This window comes from Poeciliopsis prolifica, unplaced genomic scaffold (genome assembly GCF_027474105.1).
Source record: "Poeciliopsis prolifica strain line A6 unplaced genomic scaffold, Auburn_PproV2 SCAFFOLD016, whole genome shotgun sequence".
Taxonomy (NCBI): Eukaryota; Metazoa; Chordata; class Actinopteri; order Cyprinodontiformes; family Poeciliidae; genus Poeciliopsis; species Poeciliopsis prolifica.
Window position 1 is genome coordinate 1,908,722 of NW_026562391.1, and position 27,182 is coordinate 1,935,903.

At 40.7% G+C, this 27,182-nt stretch overlaps 1 protein-coding gene across 1 annotated transcript in view; it reads left to right on the forward strand.

Annotated features, from left to right (window-relative positions):
- The window catches only part of LOC129366904 (cytoplasmic phosphatidylinositol transfer protein 1-like), a 59,773-nt gene that overhangs the window by 21,310 nt on the left and 11,281 nt on the right, over positions 1-27,182 (forward strand). Inside the window, exons 2-4 of the mRNA XM_055040992.1 lie at positions 21,440-21,588; positions 25,256-25,344; positions 26,686-26,693. Of these exons, the coding sequence (XP_054896967.1) occupies positions 21,440-21,588; positions 25,256-25,344; positions 26,686-26,693 (246 nt within the window). The remainder of the gene's footprint in view (positions 1-21,439; positions 21,589-25,255; positions 25,345-26,685; positions 26,694-27,182) is intronic.

Genomic DNA, 27,182 nt, shown 5'->3' on the forward strand with positions numbered 1-27,182 from the left:
TGTTTCTCTCTTGTCAGTTTCCTGTTTGATCTGATCTGAGTTTGATTTTCATCTGAAAGATGAAACTGAAGTGAAGACCTCTTAACGCAACACATTAGTTGCCTTAGACCTAATGTTGCCAAGTGGCGCCGGCATATCTGGACCGGAGACCGGAGCCTCAGACGTCTCTCAGAGGCAGGAATGTCTTAAGCGGACCCTTAATTGAACGCGTCTCCGTCTCGCCTCTTTGCCAGACTGCAAACTTTTTTCCTTCTCCTTCCAACTTCCTTCTCCTGGCCCCTCTGGTGATGTCACTGCACAAAGTTGCGCACAACAGAAACCAGACGGCCGGGCCTCGCGCTCATTCATGTTGGATAAGAATAAACTGTGCAGATTTAGTTGAGTTTGGTCGGAGGCGGAGTGGGCAGAGAGGGGAAGAACAGCAAGGCTGGGCGGGCTTGACCCTACCGGGGCTTTGAAGTGGGTGGGCGGGAAGGAGTCTGGACCGGTCTGAACCAGGCGTACTTTTTTTAAAAATAAAATTTGTTCGTTTTGCTCCAGAGGGAAATTAATAGCACACCAAGGCCAAACCGTTTGTGCTTGACAAATGTTGATGAACTGTGAACCCTCTCGAAGTGATGAAACATCTGATACAAGAATCTGTTCTGCAACACTACCAGGAATGATATAAGGCCTCTCTTTTTAGGCAGTCAGTCCGCCAGAGCAAGAATTTTTATACACAAGCCGCTGGCTAGGATCTTCGTACCATCTTGACATCTCTCGCTTGTTGATTAACAGCGTTTGTCTCGGTTGGCGTTGTTTTGGGGATGGTTGCAGTTATGGGTGTTGATGAGAAGCACATGAGCCGAAAAGGAGGAGGAGGAGTAGGAGGAGGAGGAGTAGGAGGAGGAGGCGTGACGTGAGGTGGGAGCCTTTCTCCTGAAATTAAACATCAAGTTCTCCTTAGTTTTGTTTTTTTTCACGGATATTTCATTGGTCGGTGTAAAGACAAATGGATGAATTAAAAAAAAAAAAAAGAAACTGAGGTAAAGTAACAGATGGTTCAAATTAAAGTATCCGTGATGAAATGCAGGGTTTTCCCACACATTTTTTGTTTTTTATGTGGCCTCAGAAAATTGTTTTCAACGGGGGGGAAACAAAGTCAATCTGATTGCAGTTTGATTTTGAGTGTGCAGCGTTTCCCCCGGTGTATTATCAGCCTGGCGGGTCACCAGGATTCATTTGAGCCCCCACCAGGCAAAGTATGATTTATTTATTTTAGGTTTTTTATAATGTTGGCCTTTTTTAAAAAAAAAAAAAAAAAAAAAAAAAAACTTTATGGTTGGTGTTTAAATATTGCTAATAATATCTTCCAATGACATTATTCACATAATTTCCTAGTGAGATATTAAAATGTTCTGTGAACTTTAAACATTTTTTAACCCAAAAAGGTCTCTGGATGAATGCACGAGCGCTCCTTCCACTGGGATTAGCAAGTTTTCTGGGGAAACCCAGAGTATGTTAAAATAAGAGTAAAAAACCTCCAGTCTGCTCCATAGACACACTAGCAAAGATGTGGGCATTCAGGCGTAATTGTTTGTGTGTGGTTTGTTGTTATCAGGCTGCAGTCACATGGCATCCAACTGAGATGGCGTGCACAGGGTCTAGATGTTCTGTTTCAATTAATGATCAGATTTATGAAGCCACAAATTGGCTCAGCGTCACGGAAAATCAGTTATGGTTTTCCGTAACACACACACACACACACACCCCCACACACACACACACACACACACTCGCGCGCGCGCGCACAATGTACATGAGGCTGCCTTGAGGACGACAAAGCTTTGAGTGGAAGGGAGCGACTGCCGTTTGTTGATCTGCCATTTGCATTGGTTGGATTAATAACTCATCACCAGGGAAGTTGTAAAAAACTGGAGGTATGTTTCAATCTGATTCAGTGCATCACCTTTTACCTCATGAATTTAAAGGAGTTACGTTAGAGTTATAAGTTTACGTAAAATAAAGTTTTTCAAAGCTTCTTTTGTTTTCCACCAAATGGGAAAGAGAAGCCAATCTGTGCTGTCTTGGCAGACTTCCTCTGTGTGTGTGTGTGGTCTTGTTTTTCCAACCTCATTAGAACCTTTGACAAAAAAATCACTGACCTTGTCAGGACCAGTTTCCGTTCTAAAGAACAGAGTTTGGTGCTTTTGGTTGTACAGCTCACAACACCGCTATACAGCAAGTGGTGTACAGTTTTCATTGGTAATTAAGCTTCATATCAATGACATAAGCCACTATTTATATGTCTAAGCAGGTTCAATAGATACACCAGTCGATTATCAAGAGCTCACAATGTGCTGCGTTTCCCTTGATCGGCTCTGATTGGTGTGCGCCGAGGCTTTGAAGTGTCTGCTGAGAAATCCATGGAAAGTAAAGTGTGTATTGAGGCGTGCATCGTTTATGGAGAGATCACAAAGAGATTAGGACATTGACAGGATTTCTGAACAAACACGCAACCCAACGGATCCGCTCAGATGTATCGGATTAGCTCAGGCGAACACAAAGGTGCAGGTTTTCAACCTATTTGGCAAGATGTTGGTTTCGCTCTGAGTAAAGTAATTACACTTTCAGTAATATGTTATACAGTCCACTTCAGAAGAAATCCAAAGTGAAGTGTTTGCTATTTAGTAAATTAGACTTGTTTTGCTAAGTGAAAACTATTATTTTGATTAACTTCACATAGATTGATGACACCAAACCATAAATGCCCACAAAGAAACTCCAGCATGTCTTCTTCTTTTTTGTGTTATACGTTTATTTTTCGTTTTATTGCTTCATAACTATCACACTGTACCTGATTGTTGTTGTCTTGATAAGGTTTTACAGCATGTGTCCAATATGATTTATGCTTGTCCTTGTTTTCACATTTTTCAACATTAAAGTGAAGTTTTACTTTTTCAGAAGTGATTAAAATGCAGATGTGACCAAAATTGCATAAAAAAACAAAACAAACTGAAACTAGCATAGCAGTGGTTTAAAATCTCCAGTTGCTCTTTGATTAGTTTTGAAAATAATTTAAAAATTTTTTTTGGCTCTAGAACAGTTGAGAGAAAAACCCAAGCAAACCATTTTTCTCCGTCTCTTTCTTGCTGGCACGTGGTCGTCTCCCATGAGGGAACTGCTGCAACGGTCACTCGATACGGAGAGCTCTATTGATCTCCTGTGTCAGCTTGGCATACAGACTCCACCACACATGTCCCGTGTTAGTTGGCCGGCACAATGCTGCACGCCACTGATTTTGTGATTAAAGCCGTGATCTGCTCCATCCGTCAATCAAAAGTCTCTCGCAATATTTTTTGTTTGTGGCATGGAAACAGTTGCATGAGTGTGACGCTCGTCTTCAGTTATTTTAAGCATTAAAGCTCAGTTACAAGTGAAAAAAAGGATTTTGTCTTCAGTTGCATTTGGGTCCTCAAACAGCGATCCACTGTTTTAACTTTCGTTAACCGATACCTGAGGTTTAGCGTCGGCCGATACTGAAAACCATCTGAACTGACTAAAAGGTTTCTTTAACACAGTCATAAATTTTCTGAATTATGAATTTGATAGAATGGTCGTTTTCAAAATCAGGACTGATACTGATACTAATATCTGATCGGTGCATCTCCAGTCCCCATTCTATGGGCATTGACAAAGCCACTGCTTTAAGCAGCCCTGGTAAAAAAAACAAAAAAAACCCACACCCTTTTTTTCCTGTCCTGGAAAAGCTCTGTGCTCTTTCAAAGGAAAGAAAGAGAGAGAGAGAAAGCGGGGCTATTTTGGCACTCTTTGGATCCTCCGTGTTGAGAAAGTGCCAACTGAGCTCATTTCTATGCTCGGAACAGTTTGGGGCTTTTTCTTCGTTCCCTGTTTACAGCGTCGTGTTACCCCGGCAGTAGGACTGGAGGCCTGTGACTCCAAAAGATGGAACAGGGAAGGTGGCTGCCTCTGAAAATGTACTTTATGATGATGAGAAAAGTTGATCTGACTCAGCCTCCTCCTTTTCTACGAGAGCTGCATCTGTTGCATATGATACGAAGTAATCAGATCAAGTATATTCACATCATATCCAGAGGTCTTCTTGAAGAATGCAGTTGCTTTCTAAGTAATTATGCCCTTCTTTTGTAAAAAAAAGAAGGTTTTATCCCTCTACACACGTTCTTAAAAATGTAGATGTTAGAGGAGAAATTCTGAAACTGGTCACAGTTGAAACGGTGAGCTCAAGGTGATGCATATCAAGCTTTTGTAAGCCTTTTAATGTTTCAAAAATAAAGAATATATATAAAAAAAGATAAATAAAAAAGGAATATAAAGGCTTTACAAGAAAGTCCCCATTCAAAGCTGTCATGGCCATCAAGCTTCCCAAACCTTTATCTGATTATTTTTACCAGTTTGACAAATAAAGTGACTAATTATTTTTTGCCTGATAAACTTTTCTGAGGCAGCGTATTAGGGCCATTGTAGATGAAAAAGAACATGGAGTATATCTCCACCAAAAAAACTCAGAAATTTTAAGATTAATTTAAGAAATTATCTAGTAATAAGCGCGGAAATTTTTGAATTTCAAAAGTTTAAAACATTTATTATTTCCTAGAAAATTTCTGAGATTAATCTCGAAATTTCTGTGTTTTTTTGGGGGTTGGGAGGGGTGATTTTTCTTTCCTCTTATTATCTACAACGGCCCTAATAAGCTTTCCTAAAACTTTGTGTTTTAGGAAAGCTTGTTTGTGAAATCGTTTCTTCGGAAATATAACGGTAAAATAAGAAAGTGTAACACATAAAGTGAGAAATATATCCACCCCTCACTCTGAATTTAAAAATCCAGAGTAGAAAATCACCCACCGCCACAGATACACATTTTTTTCCATGAGTATATTTTCTAAAGTGCCTTTATCTGCATTTCCCTGGCAGCAGTTCAGCTGCCTCATCCAGGCATGTCACACTGAGATGCAACTCTAATTTAGACGGGATTAAACACAGTCATTTTTAATTATTAGCGGTTGAGCCTCAGTCATAATCCACTATACATCTGGTTTGTCTAATCTGCTAAAAACTTTCCACTGAATCCTGGTATACGGTACGTATATATATACATATATATTTGAAGTGCTATGATATTTGAATAGTGATGTAAGTGCCGGTGAGTTGATGTTTCAGCAAGAGACAGATTCCCTTTCATTGTAACCGTTCAAGGCGTTGAAAGGTATTTACTTCCTGTACATTTTAGGTGTCAAGACATTCGCCGTTAAATCTGCATTGGCCCCATTTTGCTGGGCTTTGTGAAACACATTATTACTTTTCTTTTGGTTTCAGGTTATTTATTTTTGTGTGCATTTCAGAGAGCCTTATTACGTTTTTTTTGTTCTCCCTTTTAGTTAAAAGCATTTCGCCAGCCTAATTTTCTCGGCCTAATGCGAAGGGGAAAATTGTCATGATGAGGAAATTCAGAGAGACGGGTCGGCGAAGACAAATCGAGGTTATTTCTGTTGTGTTAATTTAAATAGCTCTACAAAGAAGAGGAAGGACCTTAAAAGAAATGGACATGAATAGACAGGAAGCATTACGGTAAATGTTTGACATTGCATTTAGAAAAAAAAAGAGATAAAAAAAGAAGCGCATTTAAAACAAAGCTGCAAAAGAAAAAAAAAGAAAGTGGCAGTGATTTTTGTTGTATGAGCTTAATGGTCGACTCAGGCCAGTCTTACATCCTGGCACCAATCTGATTCGTTCACCAGTCTTTGAAGAGTAAATTATGTTAAAATTGCACCATTGTAGTCCCATTATATATATTTAAATTAAATTCAGACAACTTTCACGGTGTTTACAAAATACTATTTTGTGTGATGTGTCGAGACATCAGAAAGAAAGATTTGATTTTAACCACAAAAATGTGAACGGACAAAGTTCCTCTGTTTGATCCTTTTTAACACTGAACCACTTTTTGTCATGGATCATGCTAGATTTGAAAATGTGGTCAGATTTGTTAAAATCTTGGAGCTAAAGCTGCAGTATGTGACTTTTAACTAAAAAAAACCCCCGAGCTTTTCAAAATATTGTTTTATTTATCAAATTTGTTAAAAATGTATAATAGTAGAAAGAAATCTGTAAATAAAATAAAGAACATGTGACTAGTAAACAGGCAAGTAAAAAAATAGGTGGACACAGCTCTTGTATTTAAATATTAAGTATTTCTGATTGGGGCCATGGTCCCCCTCTAGCCCCCTTCTGGCGGTGCCACTGACCAGAACCAGCTTGGGGAAAGTTGCATCCTGCAATCAGTTAAAATTCCCAGTACATGTCCTCTCCCTTTGCTCTCCTCTGTTTTGTGACACAGTTTAGTCGCACAAATCTCAATTATTTCTCGGTTTCCCTGCAAACAGATGCTGGAATATTAACACCTTAATTTGCCGAGGCTGTTTTTTTACAGATTCGGTTTACAAATTCTCGACAGCCTCAATCGACTCGTCTCAGGCACTGCAGCAAAACGGGATTTAAACACATTTACAGCAGGATTTATTTACACCACTTGATCACGTTAAAAGGCTGACTGTGTTTCAGAACTGATCTGAAAAAATGGTGTTTATGGATTCGCCTGTGAATAACAGCCGTGTTCGCAGCTCTGTGACCTACTTGTACTCTGTGACGGGTGATATCAAAACAAACCATCAGAGCCTGTGTTGTTCTGATGCTTATTGGACATTTTTATTCATGTTCATTAATGCTTTTCTGTTCTCTATTCAGCCTTTAAAACATACTTCTCTCCTAATTAAAAAAAAAAAAATGGCCCTCACAATGTTTTGATGGGTTGCTGGTCTCCAAATGTTCTCGCTCTGACCCCACTAGGGTTGGATGACACAGCTGAAAAACCTTTCATGTTATGTGTCTCATATAAGTCAATATTGATAGATATTGATCAGGTTTTTTTGTTTTGAATATTTGAAATACAACAAAACCAGTAATGTGACCTTTCTTGTTACATCCACATTTTGTTCTCCACGCCGTTGTTTATCTGAGCAGGTCTGAGGCACAGTGGCGAAACCTTAAACTGCCGCTGCACAAGTTACTCAACAGGTTGTTGCTAGGTAACCACAAGTTACTCAGCAGGGTGTTGCTAGGTAACCAGAGAGTGAGTAAGTGAGTCGATAAAACTCAACTTGCTAAGTGCAGCGAGGGGTTAGGCGACTAAAATGTTGTTTTCATAATTGAACGTACTTTGGGGCTGTTTAACAAGGCTGGAAAGGATCCAAGTTATTTTAGTTATTTTAAATGCAGGAAATTAGCTTGAAATACTAGTAGACTGCCGTACGAGCTTGGTCACGGAACAAATTAAACCTTTATCTGGAGGCTCTGTTGTATTCAGTTTTGCATTCATGTCTTGATTGAAGAAGATGACTCTGTGCCAACGGGGTAGCCAGCATTTTTCAAAGGGGCCGTGGCCCCTACCTGCCCACCCTTTGGGAGCACCACTGCTAATTGCTAACATAACACTTTTTAAAAATTTTTTTTTTATATTGGCTAAATGCTGATACTTTTTACATAATATTTGTTACATCTAAATTGTAATTGGCTAAAACTTGCAGGTCCCGATTCACAAAAGCCATAAATCGGAAATGAGCCAAACAGTTCTTGTCCATACGCCTCTAGTTTTCATTCACGTAACAATAAATGTTTGTCCCAGCAACATCTTTGCTTCATGTGTTTTTTAGATGTCGCACTCTGCCAGGAGACAAGTCAGGATTCCTTTAACATCCAAAACCTGCATGCGCGTGATTCGTGACAAGAAAGCATTTCCATAAATAAGGAGTGTAACGAGCAGAGACAGGCGAGCATATGGCTGACTTCCACTCGTTAAACTACCGCCCAGCTCTCACAAGGGCTCACCTCTCCGTCAGAGTGAGCAGCTTTCTCAATCTGTCCCTCAGTCCACAAGCACCTTTACGGACCTGTTTATGCGAATGTGCCCAAGATTGAGTTTGCATCCAAGAGTCCACAGCTACAACTATAATTAGCCCTTGTGTTTTGGTTGCTGTGGTAACGCCACAAAAGTCCAAGAGACTGTGAGTTGCATGTGTGTTGTATGTGTGTGTGGGTGTGTGTGAATTTGTCTTAACGAGTGTTCAGCAGCAATTCGGCAGCACGGCTGCGTCTCGTTGACGGCGGAGACGCTTTGGGTGAATGCGAGTCTGAGAAGCGCCGCTGGAGGATCAGCACACCAAAATCAGCTCAACGCTCCTGACTTGAGCAAGTCTTTTAAGTGAACCACTTTGCTTTCGTACAGAAAGAATCTAATCCAAACACAGGATTTTATAGGGCTTAGTTGGCCGTTGCATGTGCTCGAGCCAGGGTTTTCATCAAGCTTTTACAAATAAGGGCAGTTTGCGCTTTGCTGTTTCTCTGTTGACCCCGACTGGTGTCAACGCAACGCGCATGACAGAGCCCAGGCATGACAGTTCAGTGTGGTTGGGTTGCACTTGGAGGCAGACTCACTGCAGAGTATGCCGCTATTTACAAATGCTATAAAAGCTCTAAAGTCCGTCAGGTTGAAATTAGGTACGGACAAAAAACATTTGTAAAAGAACAACATGGCAAGTTTAAGGACGTATTCACACCGGGCGTGTTTGGTCCAATTGAATCTGACTCTGGTCCGTTTGCCCGGTAAGTCCAGTTTGCTTGGGGAGATGTGAATGTGCAATTGAACTCTGATGGGGACCAAAGAAAGAAAAAAGAAAGAGAGAGAGAGAACTCTGGTCCACCTAAAATCCTCGCTCTTCGGTTGACGTGAACTCTAGTGCCGTTCGAATGCAGGTTTGAATGCCAAGCAGGCCAGAAACCATTCCAGTAGCAGGAAGTGGGCTGTAGCGCAGTGCATTCTGGGTAAATACAACCTAAACAAACGTATGAGGTTAGTGTTAGCGGCACAAATGACTCTGGTCTTTTGGAAAACACGACAGAGAAATCCTGACAAAAAGAAATCTGATGCCGCTCTCTTTTTGTCAGTTGCACTTTAAGTTTGTCACAACCAATAACAATTTTAAATTATTCGTTTTTAGCTGAAACAAATGTGTGTGTGTGTGTGTGTGTGTGTGTGTGTGTGTGTGTGTGTGTGTGTCATTCTTCACCAATAACCGTTAATGTGTGTAGAATCGCGTCACGCTGAACAGTAACATGATGATTTGCACTATTCATCAGCATATGCACCCGACTCACAAGTGCTGTTAGTCTGTCATGTAAAATTCATATGAGGGGGGAAACATGTGCATATTAATGTGTTTTTCAGGCAGCAAGGTCAAAACCTCTTCTCGTCCAGCTTATTTTTGAAACATGGGATCTGCTGAAAAAAAAAAAGACAATTTCATTACAGTTAGGTTACAGGGTGTTAAAAAAAAACAAATTCAGGTGTTGAGCCTGACAGAGAGGATGGAAATAAAGAGTAGGAGAGAGGCGGGGAGGGGCTTCATCCTTAGCCCGCATTGATGAAGTGAAAGTTCACCTCGCCTGGCTAAAAATAGTTCTGTAAGTGGCCCTCCTGTTATCACGCTCACGCGCACCTATAGGAACTCGCATCAAAGCCGCATTCACGCGTCCTGACCTTTGTCCACTCTCTTGGCTGAACGTGCAATGTGAGCTGCGGACCTGAAAGCGCGTAATTTCCATCTGCAGTATTATGTTCAGAACCATTAAGTGCACACCAACCCAGGGATTTTGCACAATGACAAACCCCCACTCGATGCAGCGTGTCGTAAACCGAGCCATTCAAAGACTTTGCGTCAGTTCCCTCGCCGTGCCTTGCTCTGCAACAACTGGGTGCAAAATTGTTGAAAACGCACAGAGAGAAAGAGAGGGAGAAAGAGAGAGAGAGAGAAAAGGACACATGAAAAGCCTTTAAGCCTCACAGCCCAATGTTGAATCTGTCAGCCATGGAAATTTCTCAGCAAAACGTAGACATAAAGGGATTTGTTTACTTTTGAAGTTTCTTGAGAAAGCAGCGGAAAATCAAACCATTTAAAGTCATCAGAATTTCAAATGGACTTTCTTATGTTTAAAGTCAAATTCTAATTCTAAAACGCTTTATTGGTACCAAAGGGAAAATTAATATTGATCCCAGAATTTTAAGCTGGAGAGGAACCTGGACTTTATAATTGTTGTGACATGTCCTGTGTGTGAATAAATGAAAACACAACATAACCCTGAGTGCTCAAGAAGTCGTTGGTTTTTCACCTCTTGTTGCTGCTCAACAATTTCATGCTTTGTATAATAAAAACCAAAACGAGTCAAGATATAATTTTTCTTACCGCTTGTTGCGGAGTTCTTCCAACTGCAATGTGCCACATAACATTCGACTGAAACGATTTTAATTTTATGTTTTGTTCGCTGAGCAGACGCTCTGCTGAGGTTATGAACAGCGACTGCATGAATATTACCGAAGACATTGATTCCTTGCTTGTAACTTCAGGTTGAATTTCAAGGGTTAAAAACGTCTCCCACTCCATGCACGGAGCAGAACCGGAGTTTTCCTTCTGTGACATCCTTTGTGCACAAAATCTGTGATCGCAGATCCTTCCTCCCAGCAGGTGTTTTAATATTTACATCCCTACTGTTGTTTGCACATTTCCATTTCTTTGTGTTTTCTAAAATATACTGTAAATGGATGTTTTGTAATAATAAAAAAAAAGATTATCAGTGTCACATTTCTTTGGATCCATTTTTAGCCACTCGTCAGTATTGTTTTTCTTCACCTGTAAATGCACTCTTGTAGCGTCTTTTCTTTTTTCTATTATGCATATTTACCTTTGTGTGAATCCACATGCTTCGGCTTTGAGGGACAAAGGTTATTTCTATTCTGGCCGATTCTGGTATCACGTGTGAACAGTGACCCAAATGAAAATTGAAGAATGAAGATGCCTCATAAAGCACTTCTGTTTTCCTGTTGCTAAAACGTGACCTGAAGCGACACGTGGGTTCGTCTCACTCGGAACTTTTTTTTCGTCCATGTCTGCTGCATTTTAAGATGAGTGTTTGGTTGGCATTTCTGCACATTTACACAGTTTGTGCCGGTGCATTAAAGTTCCCTGTGTGTGTGTGTGTGTGTGTGTGTGTGTGTGTGTGTGTGTGTGTGTGTGTGTGTGTGTGTGTGTGTGTGAAGGGCTTTCTCTCCGGTGGAACCGGCTAATGGCTTGTTTACATCCTCTCAAGTTTCGCGGGGATTTACAGTCCTTGTGTTGGCCAAAGAGGAAAAGGAGAGAACAACCCTCTTCTTCTTTTTAGTCTTCTTACCTCTTTCTGGGTTTTTTTTTCTTCTGTACATCCTGAATATCCTTTCTCACATTGTGGCACATCAACTCTTTTACATGATTTCTCCTCTTTTTTTTTCCCTGGCCATTACTTTCGTTGTGCTTATGATTGTCTTGTTCCCCATCTTTTCTTGTGTCGGTTCTGGCTCTTTTGTGTTTCTAAAAACAAATAATAAAAAAACCTGCCTATTTTCTATCCAGTTTGCTCAAGCCATTGTTTTCATTTCTCATTTTGTATCTTTTTTTATACGTGTCATGTTTCCCTGTGATATTAAAGATCAAGCACCGTTGCAAATTGGTATTAGTGGAGCCCTGACGAAAGTGTTTTCACTCTGCTTTGCACTTTTACAATCCACAAAGCCAACAAAGCTTAAACTGTAACCGGGCGTTATCATCGTTACTCCCTTATGTAAGGTTTTAATTAAAAAATGGCATTATGAAAAGGGGCGGAGTCCGTTTGAGGATCTCGTTTTGAGCCGTTCACGGTGCCTCGGGTGATAAACTGAAGCAGTTTGCTGGAGCTGACGATCTGAAAGCGAAGCCACTGTTGCCCAAAAAATTGCTCACCCTGTTAAAGACCGTTTTTGTGTAGCAAAACATTTCTGTGACTTTTATCAGTGAGATAAATTCAAGTGCTGCGTTTTCAATCTGATATGAACACACTGAAACACCAGACGTTTATTTTTATCCTGATGCAGACACTGCGCACGGACAAAGTCTGGTGTTTCATGAACTTGTCCGAATGATTTACAAAAACAAAAGCAATTAGATTGTACTTGAACTTTGATGGAGTCATTTTAATCAAGTGCTTTTTAAAGTAAGACTTGGCCGACCAGTTGATCAGTGCAGCGTTTGTTGGTAAAAAGACTTCACCCCGGCCGTCCTTGCTGAGCTACTTTGTTTCTTACTGGATGTTCATTTCTTTCAGACTCCTTGAATTTGTCCAGATGCGCAATTTAAAACTTTAATTTCAAAATGGACCCATAAGTACAGTTGTAGCACAAGGTTAATAAAAAACAAACAAACACAAAAACACAACTTGGACCTCCCGCTCAGCTCTACTCATGCATGACAACCCTAACCCTAACCCCTAACCCTACAATACATATTTTCTAAGCCTAAATCCATTTTATGATATTACATAAAGAATTGGGCAGAAATCATTGAAACAGTCACTACACCCATCCTGTGGCTCAGACACTCATACGACACACAGCATGGATCGGGCCTCACGGAAAAGATACCGGCATTAATGGGACACATTAACCATACACACACATGCACACACACACACTGCAGTGTCATGTAAAAAGGCTGCGAATTGTGCTGCTCTTTTGTGACATGCACTCGGCTGCTGCTGCAGCTCTTTGCTTCGATCTGCAATTCATATGAGCTTCACCTCAGAGCAAACATCTAGCAGGATGTAAGACTTTTTGACTCTCCTTCACGCGCTGCACCAAAAGCTCTTCCCGAGGCAGGAAAGTGCGGCATCGTTATGGCAAATGGAAACACCGACCAAATTGCCTGTTACTTGTTTCAGGGCCTTTTTGTCTTCGGCTCCAGCGTCCGGTAATTGGCTACGTTTTTGGATAGTTCAGATTTCCACTGACGATGCGGAAGCGGTGGAAGCAGAGCGTGTCGCTGGCTGCTTCGAGATGAAAACCGCGCCTTAAGCACATTACATTATAACAATTTGTTTTGGAAGCCGTGATGATGACCGGGGGGGTCTTAGTTAGATTATAACTGTAAAAATAGCCATTTTCCAATCAGATGACACATTTGCCAGTCCGACACTACGTGCCTCGTCGTTTTCCACAACTTGTCATGCTTGTCTTACTCGGACTAAAATAGCCCTCCGTCCCCAGACCGTAACCTTATTTGCTGGTATAAAAGTGTGTCTGTGTGTTCCCAGGGCCTGTTTCTGTTTTGCGTTGTGATGTGATGAATAATAATAGTGACGCGAAACCTGCATCGGGGTTGTATGCCTCAGCTGGCAGGAACTGAGCAAGATGTTTGTCCGAGATACATGGACACGTTTTTCATTTGTTTTGTTTAATGGTCGACGTGGCAAACGAAGCAGCAACTGCAACGGGTTTGAATAACATCACTTATTAAGTACCTTATTCAGATATACGACCATAGTTTTGGGTTCAAACACTTGTTTTTCACTCAGTTCTTAGTTTTTAATTGGTTACAGTAATTGTCTATATATTTGATTATTGTAATAATAAACAGAATAAGGAAAGTTTTGAACTTGATGAAGGTTGGCACCTCATATAGACTCATGTACCTTTATATTTACTAACTATTTTTTGTCTTTTTGTTAGATTTTTTTTTTTTTTTATTCAAGAAATTAATCCTACTAGACAACTTGTCAGGCTTGTCAGAGTGGAACAGGAAGCTTGAGAACACAAACAAAATGCACAGATCGGTGCAAATGTATTTCCTCACACACACAACTGCACAGTGTGAATATAAAAATGCTCATATTTTGACCTTAAGATGCGCAGAAAATGTTGGGCCGCCAGAAACTACAGGAAGCACCGAAACCGCTGGGATCTTTCCTTTTCCCGGTCTGTCACTCTCATTGCCATCATTTGGCTGTTTTGCCTCCATCAGCACATTTGCTCTAATCACACCTGAAGTCCACCTACTGACTGCGAGCCCCACAAAGAAAACCTATTCTTATCCGTGGTGAGCAGCCTGCGTACCGGCTCCAACTCCATCAAATAGAGCAACGCGTGGCGGCGTGTTAGCATTGCCCGGGATGGGTAATGAAGACGAAGTAATGGACCCATTTCTGTGCCAGTAATATGAATCGCATTGGATTGTGTGTACAAATAATAGACAATATCCAACGGGATCTTTGCTGCATACAGGGGTAAATTCTTTCACGTATTTCCAATGTATGTATGTCTTTGCTGACTGCAAGAAAAAAATGACTGTTGGCATGAAAAAGGGTGATTTGTCAAGAGAAAAACTGCTGTTAATCCTCTGTTCCCTGTTCCTTGTTCATTCAACTAACACTGCGCATCCATTCAAAGCTGCACTCCCGCTCTGCATTTGTCAGGCAGCTGTAACCTGTCTAATGATCTAATGTAGTCGTCTATCATCGCTAAAGGGCTGAACGTTCGCGAGAGTGAAAAGCAGAAGCGATGAGCTATGAAAACTAATAATGATCAAGCACTTGTTCTTCACATATTTATTTCACTCATTTCGAGGTGCTAATATCCGACAGTTTATCTCCATAAGCTCTTTAGAAACAAATGCTTTACTTTCTTAACGTATCCACTCATTAACTTTTAACAAAATGTTCAAATTGCACTAGCATAGCATAACCCTGAATGGCATAGCATAGCACAACACCACTAGCATAGCACAACATAACAAAACTAGCATAGCACAACACCATTAGCAGAGCACAACATGATGCCATTAGCATAGAAAAACACCACATCATTAGCATTGCACAGCACTGCTAACATAGCAAAACATAAAACTAGCATAACACAGCATAACCCTACTTGCATAAAGTAACACCACTAGCATACCACAACACCACTAGCATGTCACAACGTAACACAAAACTAGCATAACACAACACCACTAGCATAACCCTATTAGCATAACATAACATCACTAGCAAAGCACAGCATAACGTAACACATTACTTGTGATTCCAGTATATTTCCACAAAGAAACTATGCTAATGTTCATGTACATAAATTAAGCTTTTTGCCTCTTCACTCTCAATATCCATCACTTCACCTCTGCTTTCCAACTTGTCTGTGGGGTTACTTTTTTTTGGCAGCTTAGACATATAATGGCAGCAGGTGAACTTTAGCTACTTTTCTCTTTGGACAGGAAGAAGGAATCTTTCACCAAGTTGAGCCCACACTCACAGAGAGCTTACGAACCCGTTTATGGTTTTGACCTTGGCGCTGTCAGCAGCTATTACGGCCTTTCAACCAGAAATTCATCAGCGAGGATCACATGCATCCCGTTAGGTGGGAAGGTTTTTCTTCTAAGTTGCTCTGGGAAGTTCTCAGATGCAGCCGAGCAGAAAATAGGCTCTCTGTTTTGTCGGCAGTGTAGCTCCCAGTAGGCCTTAATGTAGCCCGCTTAAAGTGGAACACAGTGATTATCAGCACTATTAGCACGACCATTACCTCACACAGATATTTAAATAACAGAGGTTTGCTGACGAGACAGCCCAGAGAGAAAAGTCTCGGTGCGCTGGTGACAGGCAGCTATGTCTGATGGTGACAGGCAGCTATGTCTGATGGTTCTGTTTTCAGCAATGATGAAACTGTTAATAAAATTATTTCATCTAACGATGCACGCTTTATAGAAATGAGACGTCTCGTACCAGTGTATCGTTTGGCTAGAAAATTAGACTCTTTGAGCGTGATTTTAGTTTTTCTTTTGTTTTACTTTGGCAGAAACGATGAACTCTTCAACAATCGGATGACAGAAGCAGCTTTATGACTTGGCATGAAGCGTGGCTGTGAAGTGCAGAGAGGGACAGTGTAGTGATGAAGTCCAGGCTAATTTAATAGAACTTACTGATTACTGAGGTGAGAAACTTCACTGCAGGATTCACGTTCGATTCATAGTCTTTGCATTCAGTTAAGTATTTGCAATTGAAACTAGATGTTTACATGCAGGAAACACCTAAAAACCAGTTGTGTCCGTCGTAATTGCTGGTAACCATAAAGGGGATCCGTAATGTCGCTTGAGTCTGTATTTGTGATTTGACAGAAAGTCAAATGATGAATCGTTAAATCCAAATCAAATTATGTTCCTTAATATATGGCACTCATTATTTTACCAATTGAAAACAAGCTTAAGTTTGAAAATCCAGTTGGTTCTACTTGGCAATGGTCTCCATTTTATTTCACTCTGCTCCTGAGAATATTGTTTTTGTGGATTTTCATAAGTCTATGCTGAGACATAACTGTCGCAGGTTTAATGTATCAGTCCTGAGCGACTTATCAACTCTTTCTTTGTTCCCATTTTTTGCTAAAAGCTCTACTGTCAGCTGGGCTCGGTTTTGTAAAGTTGGAAAAACTTTCTGCAGTTCTTGACTTATTAAGGGCAAGTAAAGCCGTTATTTCTTCCAAGAGCAATCTTGCCTTCAAAAACAAAAACAAAACAAGAGAGATAATCTGTTGTTGGAAAGAAATTAGTTCCTCGCCCTCCTCGATCCGGTCTTGCCTGTTTTTTAAATTTATTGCTTTCATTCACTGCAGCTCCCTCTCTGCTCTGGGAACACAGTGATGTGCATCTCTCTAATCACACCGTTTCTCTCTCCATTTCTCTGTTTCTCCTGCCTGATTGTCTGTTTTCTGCTCTTAAACAAGCATCAGGCCTGTTTTCTTCTCCCTTCCTTTACCTCTCCTACTCTGGTCTTTTTTTCTTGATTTTCCGATTAGTAACGCTTTAAAAATGTAAACAGTCTTACGGGGTCGTTGGGTTTTCTTCCTTTTGCACTACTTGAACTTATCCACCCAAGACCAATGGAAAGCCTCTCGGCACTTTTACCAACACGCACCTCATGTCGTTTTTGATGGCTTTAGTGGAGAACAAAATGTTTTTGTTGTGTTTTTCGAGGTTGAGCCAAAATAAGCTGAATGTAGACGGCGTTTAATCAATCCCAATTAACTGGTATTTGAATTCAAGAGGATTTTTACGAAGCTCTCATCTTAAGAAAAGAAAAAAAAAAGGGCAGGTCATGATGACGTTGTCGACATTTCTTTGCTTTGTGGGAAAAATCTCAGAAAAAACATAAATACGAAAATGTGATGTTGGCCATTAGTGGCTGGTGTGTTTATAAAACTCAAAGCAGAGAATTTTAACACCTGGGGGGAAAAAAGGCTGTTAATATCAACACCTAGTTGTTTATTTCTCCCTGGCATCACACATCATGTATAATATAAAGTCAGAGGAAGGAAATGTAGTTGTTTGGCTTATTATCTGTAGCATAATTCATAATAAATTAAGGTATAAAATTAAAATGTATATTTTGGGGTCACAAGTTAGCACATGCTACCATAGGAAGAAAAATTGGTTTGTAAAAGGAACTAACAAAACAATGTTGTCGTGCATTAATTAAAGGCAGTGAAGGCCTTTGGATAAATCTTACAATCTGCCTCTTTAAACTGGTTTTCTCTGGTAAAATACGCTAAAATCATATCAGTATACTATAAAGATGGAGACACACATGAATTTAGTTGTACTGTAATTTTCAAAATTGAAAAAAAAGAGTATTATTTCCAGCCAAATGTTTTCATCACACAATATGCTGCATATAAAATAATGTTTATCTGAAACAAATCAGTGATTTGTTCTTGTGGAATTTGTTCAAAAATAAACCAAACTCCTCTACTCTACAGCAAATATGCTGCAGGTGTTTTCCTGGATGTCTACAGAAAGCAAATAACCCCATATTCATAAAATATTATAGTTGAAATTGTAGTTTAAGAAGGGAACATACTGATTCACAGATATTAAAGTGTTTCAAATGGAGCTCCCCAAGGCTCTATACTTGCACTTCTGGTTTTTTTTTTTTTTTGTGTGATTAAATCTAAACTGAATGTATAGTTTTGCTTTGGGTTGCTTTGCTCCAATTTAATAAAAAAATGAAAAAATTTACGTTGGCTTATTTTGATTATATCTTTCTGTAAACAATCTAAATAATTGCCAGTAGGGCAGGCGTGCGTAAGCCGATGCTCTTGCCTTCATTATTTCTCTGAATGTGTAAATTGTTTCTCTTGGCCTCATTTAGCAAATGATAAAAAAACTACTGCAAAAATTCTACTTTGTAAATGTGTGACCAAGGCCAAACTTGATCATTCGACATGATGATCGCTGCACTTCCTGTCTGACAGACATAGACTGACTGTCAAATCAGAGCAAATGAATTAAACAAAAATAAATGCATAACAAATAATAAAAAAAAAGACTTACTCTGCCGTGCGCCATTGAACACGAACCCTTTCAGAGCAGGTAGGCGCCTGCTCGAAAATGCGGCTAATTGGTGACATTTATGACGCTCTTCAATATTTCAAATCATCGAAATGGCCCTCTGCAGGGGTGTCGGCGGGTCCTTGATATTTTTAGCTGGTGCTGCAGCTCATCATCAACAAAACGCATAAGAGCATCCGCTGCGTGAAACGGATGAGCTCAGTGAACCTCCGTCCCGAGCCTGAGCTCCTGTCTGAAGGGACTGCAGGCCTACTCCGTCATCGCAGCGTTGTGCTCTGTCTTGAGTGTGTGTGGAAACGAGATGAGGAGCATTTGCATTATCTACAGTAGCTCAATACCTGGCAGTGTCTGCATCCCCTGAGCTGTTGTGAGACTCGCTTGATTTGCTTTGCAGACCACGAGTGAAAAGGTGAGCCTTGATTAATGGAGCAGATGAAGCTGTGAAGGAGACACAGGAATATCGCGACGGTGAGAAAAAGATGAATCTGGCTCTGACAGTTTTGCTTGTCAACAGATCAAGGAGGATACATAAAAGCAGCAGTTAATAATTTAGTGTCATTTAGTGCTGGATATGGCACAATAAGAAAAACGAGCTTCACCTTAGATTCCAAACTCCTGAAGATGGGTTTTGCTTTGAATGCCCTCCGCTTGCGGCTCGCAGCTTTGGTCCCCAGTCGGACCGAGTCCGCCGGACTGTCAGGCGTGAAACCGGCCCGAGTTTCACCAACTGTCCACAAAGTTATTTACGCTGCTCAAAGCCGTCTGCTCATCCTATTTTTAAGGCAGGAAGAACCTTTTGTAATTACAGTAAAAAATCTGACCTTCTTTTCTACCTTTTTTATTAAAGCATCTCCCATTCAGTTCACATAGGAAATAAGTGAGACAAACAGGTTGTTATTCATAAAGAGAGGATTCTGCTCGTCCTCCCTTCCAGCCTCAGGCCTCTAAATTTAATCTGAATTTTATCAAAAGCTATTTGATTTCATCACCATTTTATTACAGTGTTAAAGCCTCATTATTCTGATTGGAGTGTCTATTTGTCAGATGATTACACTTTTGTCGCTAAAGCAGACTTGACCATTGGACGGTACATTAGGCATAACAATGATCACTCTCACCTCTGTCAGGCAAAAATGTGCCGGGTTCAGAAAATAATTTTATCTCGGCATTGACTGGCTGTTTATTGTTCAGATTTCAGTCAATTGTTTTCTTGTCATTCTCTGCTTTTAAAATAGGTTGCTATTTCTTGTTTTGCTCATGACTTATTTGATTCTAAGAAGAAAATGCTCTTCAGGGGGAATCGATTTGTTTTCCCGAAAGTGTCTGAACAAATCTCCTCCACCCCCAACGTTTCCTCGGTCCCCAAAGACGGCAATCTTTTCTAGCGTTTTTTTTTTTTTCCTTTTACATAATTGTTCGATTTACTCTCCCACATGCAGTTAGGTAGTTGTATCCATCAGAGATTTTTCCAGCAGCAGCAGCAGAGAGGTGGTGACATCATCTGAATGACTGTGGGTGAGCGCCTCACGTTTTCCCCCCCGGCAGCATTTCACAACTCAGCCTGCAGGCGTGACAGGTAAAGGTCAGGGAGAGAAGCAGCGTTGAGATTCAGGAGGAAACAGGCGGGACTCGGTTCATTACCAGGTCCTGGCTCTCGCCTCGAAGATTTTAGTCTTGTTTTTTTTTTTTTGTTTGTTTGTTTTTCCAGTCTTTGAGACAAAAATTGCATCAGGGAGAGAGTTCACAGTTTTTACCTGATAAAAGTGTTGGGAAGAAAATAGCGGGTGGACTGGAGTCGAATTAGTCGCGATTAATTGAATTTGAATCAAAAACCATATATTGACTAATTTAGCAACCCTTTTTTGCTGCTAAATTGATGGATAAATGACAGACATATGACGTCAACAACAACAAAAAATATCACTTGATTATTCATGGAACTGCTTTGACAAGCGCATCTTTCTTTGCTGCTACACGTTTAGCGCTGAGATGCTAGTTTAGCCATGAATAGCTTTGCTAACAGGCTAACTCCTTTTAGCACAATGTTCACGCACTGACAGTCTTTTCCAGTGTCTCATCAGATTGTTTTTTAAAGTAAAAATGAATCCCCAGTTGGCCAGCAGTCGTGGCTTTACCCTCCTTATGACTTGCTGTTTTGCGGTTGTTGCTTGTACGTCAGAATTACCGGCGTACCAGAAACGAGCTACTTCAATGGTTCCGGCTCATGACTTCTGTATTTTAAATAGTAATCACAATAATATTTACATGTGAAAATCTATGTAACTGATCAAAATTCACATGTAAAAGGAAAAATGTGTGAAACAGTTTTTGCTGAAGTATTTTACACCTTTGAGAAATGAGTCGAATAAGAAAAGTGAAAATCAAAGAAGCTGACATAATTTGCTGTTCCCGGCCATCGAAATCTGTTTTTAATATTCCGATCTTCATTCTGCTTTTCCATTTAGGCGTTTTGTTCCCGTCAAAAGTTTCACAAGACGAAGTTAAACCCTCACCGAAGTGCTGCCTTCAGCTCATTGACTTGTTGAGGGCAGGAGCTGGGTTTTTTAATTAGTTTTGATTTAATGTATTAATCAAACCCAACGAGCCGGCAATTAAAATCTCAATGTTGACCTTTTCTTGAAAACACGTCGTCACGCCAGGAACAACCTTGAGTTCATGTCGTGTGCGCAGACATGGGTTTTTATGAGCAAAAACCTGAATTGTTTCTCAAATTATGAACACAATGCCGTATTTATCAGTAACGCTACCAACTTTTTTCTGCTTTCTTTGAGGTCTAAATTACATAGAAGGCAAAAAAAAAAATGCTGCAGGTTTCCTGCTTGAACACAAAATTTGCTTTTTTTAAGTAAAAAAAAAAGAAAAAAAGAAAAGTGGACTGAAAATCTGATGCTTTGTTGCAGACCTCTCTGGAGGGTTCACATCCACCCAGGCTACAGGATGAAAAGATTTACAGATGTGTGTGTGTGTGTGTTTGTGATGCCCTGACAGAAAACTGACTCATCTCTAGCTGACATAGCGGTCAGCATGTTTGCAGTTAAAGTATCCATAATTTTTTTAATGTGTGTTGCGGCATGTAAACTCACGATCCTTCCTCTCTCTCTCTTTTTTTCCCCCCTCAGTACCGGATCGGGCAGCTGTACATGATTAGCAAACACAGCCATGAGCAGAGCGACCGAGGGGAAGGAGTGGAGGTGGTCCAGAACGAACCCTTTGAAGACCCAGTTCACGGCCAAGGACAGTTCACAGAGAAACGCGTCTACCTCAACAGGTCGGTGCTGCTAGATTCCACCTACCGGGAAACAACTTAATGTGTCTGGAGTATTTTGGGACTTTCTGGGCGGATTTCATAAAAACCAGATTTTTTTTAGGAAAAGTCCAAAGAACACCATAAGCCATCTGGATTTGAGTAGCTGAATGTGAGAAGACTGAAACTAGAGCAACAGTGAACAATTACCCACACTGTTAAAAGTTTCAGAGAGATCATTAAACAGGCCAATTAGCCAAATGTTTGCTTCATTTTTTTTATTATAATGCCTGACTTATCATCTGTGATTAAACTCCAGTTTATAAACACACCCAAAAATGAAATTAGCTCAAACTTGATCTTCTTCTTCTTATTATTTTCATTATTTCTCTCCCTTTTAAATTGGAAAATGTTGCATTATTTTCTCTTGTTACCTGTCAGTAAACTGCAACATGTGCTTTTACGTTTCGATGCCTGCAAGTGTCTGAACGTTGCACTGCAGTTTGGAAATCTTTGGAAAATCGTGGAATTAGATTTTTTGTGTGATTTGCGTATTTTAATTGTGAACGTGCGTAGAAACGCCAAAGTCATCCAGCATGCGAGAGTCATTTGGAGTAGCAACAATGTTGGGAAAACTGAAATAAAGTTACATCCAGTTGCCAAAGAGAGTGTGCAAAAATGACAAATGTGAAAAAAAAATACCACTACTGTTGCTGAATTGTCACTGGAGGAGTTTTGACTTGGTCTTTGAAACGTCCTGATTTATTAAAAACATCTTTTTTGGATTTTTTTTCTGGTATAAATAATTCTGGGTTAATGAGTGTAAGAACAACCTAAAGACTTTTGAAGAGGAAATGAATTAGATGCCTTTAAACAAAACCATTTTTGTTTTTTCTGTTTTTGTTGTTTTTTTTTTTTTTTTACAATTTTTTACTGTTTAAGATGCTGCAAATAATGAAAAAATAGTACATTTCTTATTCCTGAAACGCATGAACCCAGCCATCCTCCTTTCCAGCAGACATTTCACAGAGCAGTATCTCTGTTATAGCCTCCTCGCAGTTTTTTCTACACGGTTCGTGTCAGCAGACTGAGTAAATATCAAGCGAAGGTGACGGCGTAAGAATAATAAAATGTGTAAGCAGAGGAGAAAACAAGCAGAAGGAATGACCAAAGAGTGAAAATGGAGGGGTGGAAGAGATTCGGTCGGCCATTTGTCTTTTGGCACGGTTTCCTGCGTCAGCGTTCGCTGAGCTGGGAAGCCAGTTATGCTGAGTCAGCGAACCTCCAGGAGAAAGCAATTAAAGCCGCTCGGCCCGTGAGAACTGTAGAAACTTATCAAGTGCTTTTGGTTAAAAACATGGGCAAACAAGTCCAACTTTGATGAGTTTTGTTTTTGTTAAAAGTGTGAGAAACGGTTCAAGTGTTCAGAAACAGGCGACTGTCGTACGTCATCCGTCAGGGTTTGAAGGTTTTGGCGGTGAAGGTGAACGCGCTTCATTCTCCCTAAGTGTTTGCATCAGAGATGGTTTATGATGGCGGTAATGATCGCATCTGTGCGGCGGAATTAAAAACGCCCCGACTCCACCGCCGTCATCTGGAGACGGTCCAGCATTGGGTCGTCTCCAGATGAAATTGGAGTCCGCATGCGATCTTTGCTAATCGAATGCTGAACATCAAGCAAATGGAAAAAGAAAAAAAAAAAAAAAAAACAACACAAAACACCGTAATCGGCAGAATTAATAACACAACTATTGTTGCAGTTACTCAAAATCAGTCCTTCGTCCATCTGGCTCTGCGGCAAACAAACATTAAGCTGAGATTCACCAGCAGGGAAGTCAATCTGGACTTCATTTGTCACACTTAAAACACTCTTACCCCGATGTTGTCACATGCTTTTAACTTCATCTCACCAATATGAACTTGATAAACTGTCAGCTCTATTTAAATGGGCTTTTTTTGTTGTTGTTGTTGTTGTTCCCCCTTTCCTCCCTTAAAATGCAAACGTCTTTGCTTGGCAGCATGGGCAAGAAATCGCCTGTAGTCTGTCAAATGAGCATGGAGGGAACGGGAGCAATCAACAGATGGAGGTGTGGGAGGAGTGTCAGTCTCTTTTGTTGGGGGGGAGAGAAGGGGAGGGCAACTGCGCCTGCCAATGCTCAAAAAAATATCACAGTGGAAGACTGATTTTATTCACTGCTGTCACGATGCAGCAGGTTTTGTTCTTTTTTTTTGACTAAGAAACACTCAGGTGTATGTGACGGATTCTGTAGGAAGCGGTCGGTGTGAGGATGGTTAAGTGTAGCTCTTCGTGTGTCTGTCGGCTCTTAAAGTTGGGGAATGCCCAAAAAAGAGAGCAAGAACAGGGAGGCTTAGAGCGTCTCTCCCATCGATCTCAAAGGACAACGATCATCTCCCGCTCTGACTTTGCTCCTGCATGTTTAGAGTGCAGACCGATTTGTGAATCGATTATAGAGAGAGAGCAAACAGCATTGGGAAAATAATGGAGAAGTAACAACTGTAATTCCCCCCACTGTCATTTAATGCAAACTCAAATCATATAACGTCTCATTTGAACGTTTCAGCACTTGAATAATTGCAATCCAGAGCAGTTTGTAGAGTTTACATTTTTTTGAATGATGTTGCTTGATGATGGGGTCGCGCTCAGGCTTCTGTGGAGTGTTTAAAAAGCTGATAATACATGCAGAAAACTGAAAGAGAATGTGCAGTTTAAAGTTGCGTTAATCTTCTGATTAAGGTGTAAATGAAGGAGAAGGTATTTTAACCTGTTGAGGTGCAGAAGGTAACAGGCGCAGCGCGCTGCATCAATCAGTCAATGAAGTTTATTTGCGCAGCACATTTCAGTGACAAGGCAGTTCAAAGTGCGTCACGTAAGAAAAACACAAAGTCCTAAAAGACACGTAAACAACCGAGAAAACCAGTAAACATTTTACATTTTGCTCCCTGTCGTGTTGGTTCGTGTTTCATGTGTTGTGTTCCAAAAGCTGCTCTGAACAGGCGGGTTTTATAGGCTGGATTTAAAGGAACTCAGTGTTTCGGCTGTTTTGCAGTTTTCTGAAAATGTGTTCCAGATTTTGTGGCGCACAGAAGCCGAATGCTGCATGTTTTGTTGACCCCCTACAGCTGAGGGGTCTGGCAGGTTGATGCAACAGCATTAGATCTTTAACGCATCCTGGCGCTAACCCAGTCAGCGATTCCTAAACGAACCGCAGTATTTTGAAGTCTATTCTCTGAGCCACAGGGAGCCGATGTAGGGACGTTAGTACCGAGGTGATGTGCTCTAAGTTTTTGGTTTTCGTGAGAACGCTAGCAGCAGATTTCTCATCTCAGAATATTGGCACCTGACTCACCCGGTGGTTACAACAAGCAACAAGCTGGAGCTGGAAGACGTTAAGCAAAAGTCGATTACAGAAGAAGCGACACAAACAAAATTTGTGTAATCTTAAAATAATGCATCAGGTCTACTTTGGGCTCGTAATTAAAGTCAATTGGGTCGAATTGGGCTCAGGGCAGGTTGGATTTTTTTAGGCGTGATCTAAACATCACTATTGTAGAGTAAAGCAGGGATCAAGGCTAATGGATCAGGTAGATGTGGCTTTAGCCTGATGTCAGTGAACGTCTGCGTCCTGACTGTCCCTCGTCCAATGTCTCCGTTTCTGTCTCATTTCCGCAGTAAATTACCCAGCTGGGCCCGAGCAGTGGTTCCTAAAATCTTCTACGTCACAGAGAAAGCCTGGAACTACTACCCTTACACCATAACGGGTGAGTGTGCAGCGCAGATGTGCTGCTCAGCCGCTTCTCCAAAAGCCCCGCTGTGACACTCTGCCAGGTACGGACACAGAACCGCTCCTCACTGCAGTCGCATGGAGCCCGACGCAGCTTTCTAAGGTCACCTTCTCAAACAGTTTTCCTTTTTTTTTTTTAGCCACAACAGATTTTAGCCACCACTTAACACTTTGCAGAGACACTTCACTGGATGTTAGTAGTGCATTGGAGCAGTGTGAAGAGAGCAGGGAAGGAACGGGATCCAAACTGTTAATCTGCACGGCGCATTTTTAACACGTTTTGATAAAAGCTCGAGGAATTGGATTGTCCAACAACAAAAAAAACAAACAAACTGTGAAACTCCGGACATATGCTATGTAATTCGGCAATCTTGTTTGCAATTTTGGCACGTGTATTTTTAAAATGTGTTGTGCGCGTTTAACCCCCACGCCCAGCTTTTAGGTGGATCTCGATATTCTTAGAATCCAATCGAAAGTTAATTTCTTTCAATAATGTGAAAGAAAACTAATTTTTTTAATGTCTATGATTAGTCTACGGAGAGCACATTTATCATCAGTCAGCTGGACGACGTTCATCTTTGCCGCTGGCTAACTTCTGCTGCCAAACCCATAAGATGCTGCGTCCATTGTGTGCAAAAAACAAAAAAGAAAAGCTTGGTGCTGCGAGGGTTAGTGCTGCTGAGAGCCACTCGCCATGTGAGCAGCACAAAGCTGCTGCTGCTGGAAAAAAGTCACTAAACTATACCTCACAGTTTTGGTCCCTTGTCACAAAAAAAGCCCATTTCTGTCTTAAATTATATTGTTATGATCTTAAAAAACATCTTTAAACATCTTAAATATGAAACCCGCATCGAACCTGGTGAAACTTTAGTGCGAATGTGTAACACCTTTTTCTTTTTAATTGTTAAAGAAAGGTTATTTGTTTTACTTCTGTTTTTATTTTAATCTGTAATCTGCGGTTGGCATGGCAGAGCATACGGCCGCAGCGGTTCACCTCGGTGCCCTTTTCTTTTTCCCTTCTTGTCATTTTCCTCCGCTTCTTGCTCCACCTTCATCGCCACTGACCGTTTGCACAGTGATGGACAAGAGTAGATTCTGATTTGTCGACTTATCAGTCTTAATGTCTGTCTGTTACAGTTTCTTGCTCTTTTTGAAGCATTTAATCCATAAAAAGGATAAGCTCAAGTTAAATTCCACTTTTTTGTCGTCCTTGATTTCAGCATAAATAGATTCATGGCTGTCGGCTAACTTGTCTGTTTTGTGCTTCTCCTCTGCTCTGACCTGACGCCCGTCTGCCTCGTCGCGCTTCTGCCTGAAGAATATACAGTAAGTAACGGTTCACACCTACAGAAAATAAGGCAAAGGGCCGAATGCAAGCAGACTCTACACTACTTTTCATCAACGTTTGATCTTTTGTTCCTGTAAAACAATTAATTGGATCCATTTTTCTTTTTAAAGATCTTAAAGCTGGTAAGATGCTAAATGTACAGTTGGAAAGAAAACAAACTGCGTAGATAAAACTTGTGGGGCTGAAAATCCGCCCCACACTCCTCAAAATGACTTGCAGAGCACACAGAACCGCGTTTACCCAGCATGCCTCAGTCTGTGTGGTCTGTCTTTAACCCACAGGATACGTCGGGCCTTGGCTTTAAAAAAGGCTCACATCAAAAACACACCGACATATTGTGAGGCTGAGCCGTAGGGGCTGCAGTAATTCAGAGTTAAAGACGCGGCTCCGTGAGTCACTTCGTTCTTTTTTCTTTTTTTCCTCATTTGAAAAAACGAAATACTTTGACAGCAGCAGAATGCTTGTCA